Here is a 10452-nt window from a genome sequence, read left to right on the forward strand (position 1 = left end):
CGCATCGCAACTTAGGAACATTTTGTAACACGGAACATGTCATGTTGATCAAACTACCATATGTTTAAAAGTGTTATAAATTATTTGAAGGTGTTAAAAATTACGTTGGAAATGTAAAGAAAAACGTAGAAATAAAACAAAATAAAATAACAACAAACAAACGAAAAAATTATTTCAAAGATTTCTATTAAAATCACTAAATAAAAGGATAGAATCACTGGGGTATCAACCCAATTATTCTACTTTCAATTACATGGTATTACAGAATCTAGATATACATGCACAAAATGTAATTTATAGTTTTTCTGCTTTTCCAGTACATTGTTGTTGGAAACTAACAAGCGATGACATCATTATGCCATCCAATCACTAAAAATGTGATCTAATACATGGATACCCTCGTAAGGATGAAAACAACGTGAAGCTCTGTGCAGTTACCGTAAGCTACTCGGCTCAAAGTGGCGCGATGTGGCTATCTGTTGGGATCGCGCTGGGACCATCACGAACTGCAGCGATGAGTGGCGCTAACAAGGGTCCCCTCTCGATCCTAACCGATACGATCGCACCACCGCACCACCTCGAGCGTGTCTGGTTACGAAACTGCACCAAGCTTCAAGTCGTTTTAACCCGACTATGTCAGGACTTCGAATTCCCGAATATTTCCATTGAAATAATGTGTTCGGGAGCAGTACGTTGGAAATGCAGAGCACCGAAGAATCCGACAATAAACATTTTTTTTCAATTTTCAGCTATCACTTCATCGTTCTTTGTGCTCATATTCTCGTGATTTCTGTATGAAATGTACTCTGTGCAAATAAAAATACTGTATTTTCAACAACTACAGAACATGAAAACACATTATTCGATGAGCGGTTCAGGTGTTCAAATGTTTAATGTATAACAAGGAGCTTATCCAGATACGTACGGCAAAAATTTTTGCACACAGACGATTAAATCAAAGACCCGAAACACAATTCACTATTGATCCGTTCCAAAATTCATGCAATTGTAATGTTCGATAAAGGTTTAAACTATCAGATTTGTTACAGTATAAAAGAAGATGAACTGTACCCATACGACAAGCATCCATCATGCATCCAACATATTTTCTTTTCCTACTTCTCGTCATATTCGTAAGTGACTGCGACATATACATATGTGTCCAATTTAGTAGTGGAATTTAAGTGAATGTGCTCTGAATTTAGCTTTTGTTAAGGCAACTAATGGCGGTAGGGGAGTGACTGCTCATCCAGTGGTTGAGGAAAGCAAGAAAGCGGTTGATTATGTTGGTTCAACAACAGAGGATTACGGAGTGTCCGATCCCAGTCCCGAATGGCCCCCGCAGCCTGACAATATATGGCCACCTCGACCTCCTTATGGATGGCAACCTCCATATTGGTCTTATCCTTGGCAATGGTTTGCTCAACGTCCTTGGGATCGGTATTCCAGGCATCATTGAAATCGGTTGTTCAGTAATCGATAAGGTACATCCACCTTCTGGACATCAATACGGAATAATAAAGCATGATTTTTATCATTTTTGGAATGTAACACTCAATCGTAATATGAAAAACACTGAATCCTTACGAAAATTACTATCCAAACAATTATTGTGAGTCGACAACTTCTGGATGCATTTAATTCTTTTACACCTTTAGAAGTGTAATGCATAAAACCCTTAACAAAACTATTATGGATAAATTTAGTGCTTAGAAGAGAGTGAGAGCACTGATTAATCTGAAATTTAATGCTTACTTCATTTCCAACAGTGGAAGTTTCAAATTATGCTTCTGAGAACGGAAATATTGTTCAAAATATGTAAATGAAATTTCAAAAGTTTATTTTCCTCTCAATTTCTGTTCTCAATTCCGTATCCGTATCGTTTCGAGAATTTCCTTGAAGGCTATAGAATATTTGATCTATAAAGTCTATAGATTTCAGATTTCCTGACGAAAATATCAATATCTGGGGTTTTTTTTCTGAAATTTATAGACTCTATAGAAATTCATTTGATATTATTTGATATATTTGATATTTTCGTCAGAAAATAAATTGCGAAATAAATCCTGAATAGGAGACTATAGTACAGTTTTGGAGTTTTGAAATGTGTTCTCCTAATCCAGAATCTGTGTTTATCTTCAGAAAGGTCCAGTAACGAAAAAAAAATGCAGACCTATTTTGTTGCTCATATTTTGGCATATTTCACGTGTCTACATTTGCGAAAACCGGGGCGAAGACTGGATTTTATGTATGTTTAAATTTCTGACTCACCACTGCACGAAATCTGTTCACCGAAGTGAACACCTGTACTTCCTACACCGTTCACACCACGAAATAATTCGGATTGCTCAGGAATACTTAGGATGACGGCCGATACGTATATATAGCATAGCTTATTGTACACATAAGCTGTTATTATTCCTCTGACATTTTCAACAAAAATTATGGTCATATGCATCGGTGGGGGCGGTGGTGTAGGGATCAGAGCTTCTGCTTCCTGCACGATCGATCAGAGGTTCGAATCCGCTCTAGTACTCACCAAGCCTTTCATCCTTCCGGGATCGATAAATTGGTACGAGACTTGTCTGGGAGGATAAGAACACTGACTTGACACATCGGCTAGCCACCGCAAGTCATTGTATAGGCCACTTACACGATCGCGAACCTCAAGCAATTCTGGATTGAAATGGGCGTGGGGGCGTATACCAAACGGATCCCCAGAAACTTTATCCTTTCATCCTTTATGCATAGGTGAAGTATCCGTACCCTTGGAACCGTCCAATTCTCAATTTCAGGATGTGATTCCGGAAAAGAAGCCGGTGAGCAGCTTCTATAGTTGATCGACAAGGCAGCTCTCAAAGATGAATAAAAAAAATCCCAAACGGAATTTTACCAGCTGTCCACTCATTTTAGAAGAAGTTCTCTGAATTAGAGGAAGGATACCATGATTCTGACGTGTCATGTATTTCTCATAGAAAGCACCTATACGTGGTCGTAGATTGCGGAGAGCCACGATCCCGCTCTTCTCTTCGCGTCGTAAGAAATGGCATGGGAATTGCTTAAGTTCCTACGAGGCGCCTCTAGACTGTACACGTTACTGTTACCCTCTCCAGTCTATTCATTAGTTTAACGTGAATAGGCTGGGGATGAGACGTTATTGATCCTCGAAAGCTCGCTCGTTGATGCGGCACGTGCGCAAGTGTGGCGCGTTGCAATCCAAACCGTCGAGAAAAAAAAAGACCGCTTCCGGACCGTTTTTCACAGCGACTACGGAGAGATGAGCGGAACCTCCTGGTTTTCCACAATCTAAAAACCTATATAGAAAGTTTAGATGGGAAATCCATACCACGTCAGATTCGTGGTATTTTGCCTTTAAATTCATTTACAAAGCGATGGTAAAAAGCTCCATATCTGTACAGGCGATGGTTCGAAACCGCAGTAGAATCAACCAACACTTTCACTTTTCCCGGATATAAATTCGTACTAGACTTGTCTGAGAGTATGAAAACAGTGACCTGATACATCAGCTGGCCCTGCAAATAGCTGTTAAAGGCATCACTCCACGAATCTGAGGTGGTACGGATTTCAGGTGGAGTATTCGTGTACGGGATGGGAGACTATGGAGAGGGGGTGATTCCGTCCATTTCTTCCTAATTGCCGTAAAACACGGCCCGGAAGATACGGCTTCAGGCGTTCTGGCGCACTATTTTCTACAAGGAGTTCGACTGGAGAGCGCCAGCCTTGTGCGGCCCCGCATCTTCCGGGCCGTTTTTTTACGGCAATTAGGAAGAAATTGACAGAATCACCCCCCTCTCCATAGTCTCCCATCCCCTATACGAATGCTCCACCTGAAATCCGTCCTACCTCAGATTCGTGGGGTGATGCCTTTAAGGCTGTAAATGAGCTCATCACCCGTATCACCTCCGCTCCCGTTGTTCGTTGTTTGAAGTGAACGCTGTGGCACATCGCAAGCGTATTGATTAACGCCAGAAACTTTATCCTTTTATCCTTTACAGTAGAGATGAACAAGACCATTAGCCCAAAAGTTACTGTCGGGTTACATAACAAAGCATACAAATAGTAACATAAATACAAGCATGAATAATAACAAAAAATAAATATAAACATACAACACGTCTGACAGTGTGCACAACAACATAGAACATTAAAGCCAGTTACCTAGGATGGAGCTATCCACATATTCTAATCCTTGCTTTGACAAAAGCGAACAATGGCCATCTATGATCTAGAAGTGGTTAGGTAGTCCAGAGATTGTTCCTCACAAATCGCATTTCCTGCCATTTATTTCTCTTTGCGGCATCATTGAAGTCAAGCACACGTAGACAAAAAGGGCTATACAGTGACTTGCGGTGGCCAGCCGATAATCAAGTCAGTGTTTTTTTTTTCCTTATAGACAAGTCTGGCACCGATTTATCGACCCCGGAGGGATGAAGGGCCTGGTTTGAAGGGTTTGGTTTCGAACCATCGATTGTATGGCTCCAGCCGTCTGGGCCACATGAAAATAAATCTGATTAAAGGCATCACCCCACGAATCTGAGGTGGTGCAGATTTCAGGTGGAGTATTTGTATACGGGATGGGAGACTACGGAGAGGGAGGTGATTCCGTCCATTTCTTGCTAATTGCCGTAAAAAACGGCCCGGACGATGCGGCGCCGCACAAGACTGGCGTTCTCCAGTCGAACTCCTTGTAGAAAATAGTGCGCCAGAACGAATGAAGGCTTCATTCGTTTTGGCGCACCATTTTGTACAAGAGGTTCGATTGGAGCGTGCCAGTCTTGTGCGGCGCCGCATCTTCCCGGCCGTTTTTTTACGGCAATTAGGAAGAAATGGACGAAATCACGTATCCGTAATCCGTAGTCTCCCATCCTGTATACGAATACTCCACCTGAAATCTGCACCACCTCAGATTCGTGGGGTGATGCCTTTAAGCGGAATGTCTCTAATTACAATAGTTGAGATAATTGAAATAGGACATGACAGAGCTACCATGACTATTTTAGGGAATTTTTCATGCAGAAATTCAGTTAGTTATTCAGCCTGAATCCGTAGCCTTTATCCATCGCCTCCGTCTGCTTTCTTGTTGGCGTCACATAGCTGTGAGTAGAAGATTGACATAGAGTTATTTCAAAGCTCTTTCTTCCAGTCTAACATCTTTCCACTTACTTCAACAATGTAGTCAACATTAATTATTGGACAACCATTGAAAGATGGCAGTGTTGAAGGCACTTGTAGATACAGTTAGATATTAGACGATGTAAAGAGCTTGTAGATCATGTATAGTAAGAAGATTGGGCGGTAGTCATGTTGATTTCCCTTCTTATACAACAACTCAGTCTTCCTGGTCTTCCACTGTTTAGGAACTTTGCATTCCGACAGGTAACGTCCCGCCAGGGTATTGATGAGAACTGGCGGAAATCTCTTAAGATGAAATTAAAACCAAAGCATGCAGCACTGAGATCGTGGATAGGAAGGCGAACACAACTCTTTTGCGATCCTTCTTGTCCGAATCTTTGAAATGGATACAATCGCTTCTCATTCCATCGTTACTTTCCTCTGGCAGCGGAACACCAGTTCCAGTGGATTTACTTCCTGAAATAGAAGTAAATTATTTCTTAGAGTGAACAAAAACCACAAATACAAAACCTTTAATAATACCGTATCCTTGAAGGAAAATAATCCTCAATATGAAATTCGGATTGAAGGTGTTATGAGATTTTACAAGTATGATGTGTTCGCGATCAATTTCCTCGAATCGTCCTGAAAAAAAGGCGTGGGAACCTGCGAGACACTTCAGAATGCGCCACCCTTGTACACGCTCCGGTATCCTCAGCAGCCTCCGTTGATTTTACTTAAATTAAGGCTGTTAAGAAGACCTCGTTAATTTTTGACCGCCCGCTCGTGGATACGAAATTTATCTACAATCTAGTGTAGTTTTGAACAGTCTTTTGTAGTAATTAAGGATAAAGGATAAAGTCACTGGCGTATCAATCCACTTGGGATGCGTCAACGCGTTTTACTGCAATTCGTAATCGTTGAGGACTTCTAACCGACAGCGCCACACCCACCCCTTTCACGGTAATTTTGTGCTGGTAATTCTCTATTTAATCCTGAAGCAAACGATTTACGTTATATCGCAGAACAGAACCGTTCCAACATAAATCAGTTCCGTTTTTCTCACAAATTTTAGAGACGACGGACGGAAAAGTGTATTCATCTATTTTGAATAACAAATCAATGACGCCTAGAGTCTAATAAACTAGCATCTATTATAAAAAAAAAATATAATAAAGGGTCGCATTGTTCCACACTTTAGCTATTGTTAGACAAACAAAAGACAACTTATGGGATTTTCATTCTTTTCTCTTCATCATCAACAACATCCAAAATCACGTGCTTTTGTTTTAGAAAAAGGCAACAATTTGACTGAGCCACTGTAGCAGCTACAAGAAAACTACTTTTGTGCACATAAATTATAAAATCAAAAAACATTCCGATGATGGTCACTTATCGTCGCCCCACTGCAATTCAAGTAGTTATGAGCGTGGTCCGCTTGTAGCAGCTCCTGCTTGATATGTATCAGAAACATCGCCTTCGTTGGTACTTTGCGGTCGCCTGTGGAAATAAAGATTCACTGAACTACCTACTATTCTATTATTATTATTACTTTACTATGATACGGGCCAAGATTTCAAGAGTCTCCGTACTCTACACAAAAAATAAGACATACATACTAAGTAAAGGAGAAAAGAGAGATGGCACACAATTTGTTGAAAGAAAAAAAAGTGGGATATATTTGTTGGATCAGTGTTTTAATGATTCGATTAGTTTATTCACTTATATTTTTTATCTTATTGTATACTTTCTTTTAATTTTTTTTTAAATTTAATTTTAGCAACCACTAAGAAATTCTGTCAACTGACTTTATCTTGAATTTTCTCCGAAAAGAGAGAAGGCATCTGTGTTGAATCGAGAAGCTTGTCTTGTCAAACCAAATGAATGTAGTCAAACGACGGTGCAGCACTAATGGAATGTTTCTCAATGAAGGCGACTAGTGAAGCATCCCCAATGAATACATACGACTCCAGAAGAATCGATGTATTGGATGGCACTGAGCTTCCTCGCAACTGAATGTTTGTCTGGTAGAACGTTATGTGCGCAATAAAAGGATGAAAAATGGAATACGTCATCTCTGTGTGATTTCCATGGCAAATCCTTTAAAAAAAGCTATGAGAGCATCTCATTTCCCTCTATCCTCGCTCCTACAAAAAATAAGTGATATTTTTGATGCTTACCAAATTACGAAATTTCCGAGGAAATTTTAGTTGGTTAGAATATCATCATCTAGAAATAACGCGACTGAGTATTTAAGAGAATACTTTAGTCAGTTAGCAACTTTGCAAAATGTCTTCACCGACGCTTCTGTGTTTCCATGTACGATTTTCAGTAAACCTCGGCATGTTGATGTTTCAATAATTGGTTTATTCAAGTGAGCTGGACACGAGGTTATTTTTATCCTTTATTCGTAGCTAACGTTTCAGCAATATCAGAATCTGTAAGGCTGAAATCGAACGTGATTTATGCGAACAAACGCCGTATCCGCACAAGAAAGAAAGTTTGTTGTATGGATCTCATAGCTACGAGTACAAGAGAACATCGTACCTAAGGATCAAATGATTATAATGCCACTGCTCGATACCTGTTGTGAGGTGACTAGCACAACTAAATCTTGACAATTTGACTTTAGCTAAATATTATCAGCCTTAAATAGGGTGTGAGTTTAGGTTTGCGCGTCAATGTCGTGAACTTAACTTCAAAATCTTCTCCGCTATGACCCCGCACCCTGTGACCACCTAACGCATTGGAGTCACATGATCTCCATTTGCCGTCCAGATGTCCTTTTACGTGAATACATAGTGATCTAGCTGTTTCTCATATGTATTCGTCTCCACACTGCACACAGGAAATCAGATAAACAACGCACGAACTCATGCAATCACCCTCATTGTTATATTTTGCAACATCTGCAATGTGAAAATATTTTGCACTCCGATGCAGTGGAAATACAACCATATAGGCGATTGCGTATGAGCCTTTGCTTAAGATTACTAGTTGTGGGAAGGAGGGGAGGAGAGCTCCGCGATAGCAAAAGATTTTTTGTTGCTTCTGTGTTTTGTTTTTGGCCATCTACATCTCGTCTGTGTTCTAGCAATCCTGCTTTCTTCCATTACGTTCTGTTCTCTAATAGTGAGTTCCTTGACCCAGATTCAAGGACGTGATAGTGGTAGCACTGTGGTATAGTCTGATAGAAACGACATGAAGCTAGAATGGAAACGGCAGGAAGTTGCGCTAGAAGCGGTGCGCCTGCGATCGGGGTGGGACCATCGCTAGCTCCGCTTGTCTGTAGTCCGACTAACAGTGGTCCCACCTCGATCGTACCACAGCGCCGCTTCGAGTGCATCCGCTTACAGGTATGGGTATTGATCCAACTATAAGAGGACACCACGTTTGCATGGGCTGTGATTTGGTGCCATTCGAACCGAACTAGAATTTAATCACTTCAGCATCAACAAAAAATGGCACCAGTTCTGTCTGGGGTAGAAGATGGATAGTTCTCTACATTTCAACTATGCACTATTACGCTTCTCTTACAAATACTTCTGGTTTAGATAACGGTTCTTTCCATTGGTGATTTGATGCTTTCAAGGATGTAAAGGAAGCCAAAAGTTGAGCACACGCACTTCATCTATTGTCGTATGTGTTAATACGATAATAGATGAACTCGCTGCAATTCATAAAAGTTCAGTTTCTGCGACGTTGTCATTGCACAAGTCGTCCTCATTACGGACATAACGGCGTCAACGCGCTAATCAATACGATGAGCTCAGCATATGGTGTAGATTCACAAATAACAGTGCTCTCGTGCGCACATTCCAGACCGAACACTTGCGATCCACGCGATTTATCTGCGGTCGATGTCTGCGCTTTGGGATCATCGCTCAACTCCGCCCTCCAGAAAACCAGTCACTCTAGCTGCGCTGCAATGACATATATCTCGCTGTCAGTTACAAACAATTCAAAACCGCGCCGCTTCGAAGCCAACTGCTTACGCTGAATTGCAGCATAGGCAACAAACCTTGACCAAACTGTAGCTATCGGAACTACGTGGTTGACAATTTCGCTCCAGACAGGAAGGAAGGGCATAGTGCTCGCTTTGAATAACCCAACAATGTCCTAACAGCCTCATTTTATGTCATCCGACTTCTTCCGGGCAGGTGCAGCCAGCGTTTTTAATCGAGACGGGAGTATCACTCATGTCTCCGACCAGGATTGCGGAAAGGGAGGGCTCCCTCGAACGGACAGCACTTCACTTGCCACATTTCGTTTGCAAACTAATTATTCTCACATATTTAGTTTTTAATCACTAACGAATTCTCCATCGGTAAAGACGACATGTTGCCAACGTTCAGCCAGTTTGAAGATTCCTTACTTGTAGTAGTCCGCGGACTTGCGATCGAAGAATGACTGAAGTTCCGTTTTGAGCTCATCCTCATCCACGAAGTGGCTCTTTCCACTGAGCCAGAGATAGGAGCAAGTGGTAGTCGGATGGAGCAATGTATGGGAATTAAATTAAATTAAAAGAAAAAAAGCAATCCCTTCGCAGTCTCGAGGGGATGAAAGAGGGTCGTCCCCTCGAGACTGCGAAGGTTCATCGGGGTCAACTTCGCGACATTTGGGTGCTGGCTGTCATACAAGAACACTTTCCTCTGTATCCCTCTAAGCTTTGGACCCATCCGGTCCAGGTGCTCGCAGTACTTCTCAGCACTGATAGGAGAACTCTATGGTAGGAGGTCCCAGAATGAATGACTCCCTTGACATTCTACCAGCAACACAACATGATCTTCTTGGACTCCGGTGGAGGCGTTGGTACTCCCTTCACGAAATAGAGGAAGAGCACTAGTAGAAGCAACCATCAAAGGGGAGCATTAGTGATAGAATATGGAGTACTTAGGATAGATTAGTAATCTATATCTTTGAATTAACAAGGCAACGAAACAAATTCCAAGAGCGAAATATTCAAGGAGTAACGGAAATTAGTTCCCAGCATAATATATAAAGGAAGAGAAGGTAGATGTTATTCAGTGAATCTACTAGCTCCATCCGGAAATCTACCTACCATCTTGATGCTACTACCTACTACATGTGTCGGTGATCGAAGGAATTCTCGTGGATCAATACCACTAAGGTGATGTTCGAGATCCTCAAAATCGCATCGAAACAAAACCAAGGGTAGGTCAAAACAAAACAGAGGCTATCGAAAATGAAGAGCAAAGAACAAGTCAACTAAGCACCCTAAATTAGCTTTCAAAGACGTTCTGAAGATCCTGTCGCAAGTTTCTTCTCGAGCGCTTGAGTGACTACCTTCTCTCCGGA

At 41.4% G+C, this 10452-nt stretch overlaps 1 protein-coding gene across 1 annotated transcript; it reads left to right on the top strand.

Moving 5' to 3' along the window:
• Positions 1 to 1091: 1091 nt before the first annotated feature.
• RB195_007802 (uncharacterized protein) lies at positions 1092 to 1459 on the top strand (the record flags this gene model as incomplete). Its single annotated transcript, XM_064181641.1, has 2 exons — positions 1092 to 1133; positions 1217 to 1459. The coding sequence occupies 2 exons, from the start codon at positions 1092 to 1094 to the stop codon at positions 1457 to 1459; spliced, it is 285 nt and encodes a 94-aa protein (XP_064038417.1).
• Between the last annotated feature and the right edge of the window lie 8993 nt (positions 1460 to 10452).

This window comes from Necator americanus, chromosome I, assembly GCF_031761385.1.
Source record: "Necator americanus strain Aroian chromosome I, whole genome shotgun sequence".
Lineage (NCBI taxonomy): Eukaryota > Metazoa > Nematoda > Chromadorea > Rhabditida > Ancylostomatidae > Necator > Necator americanus.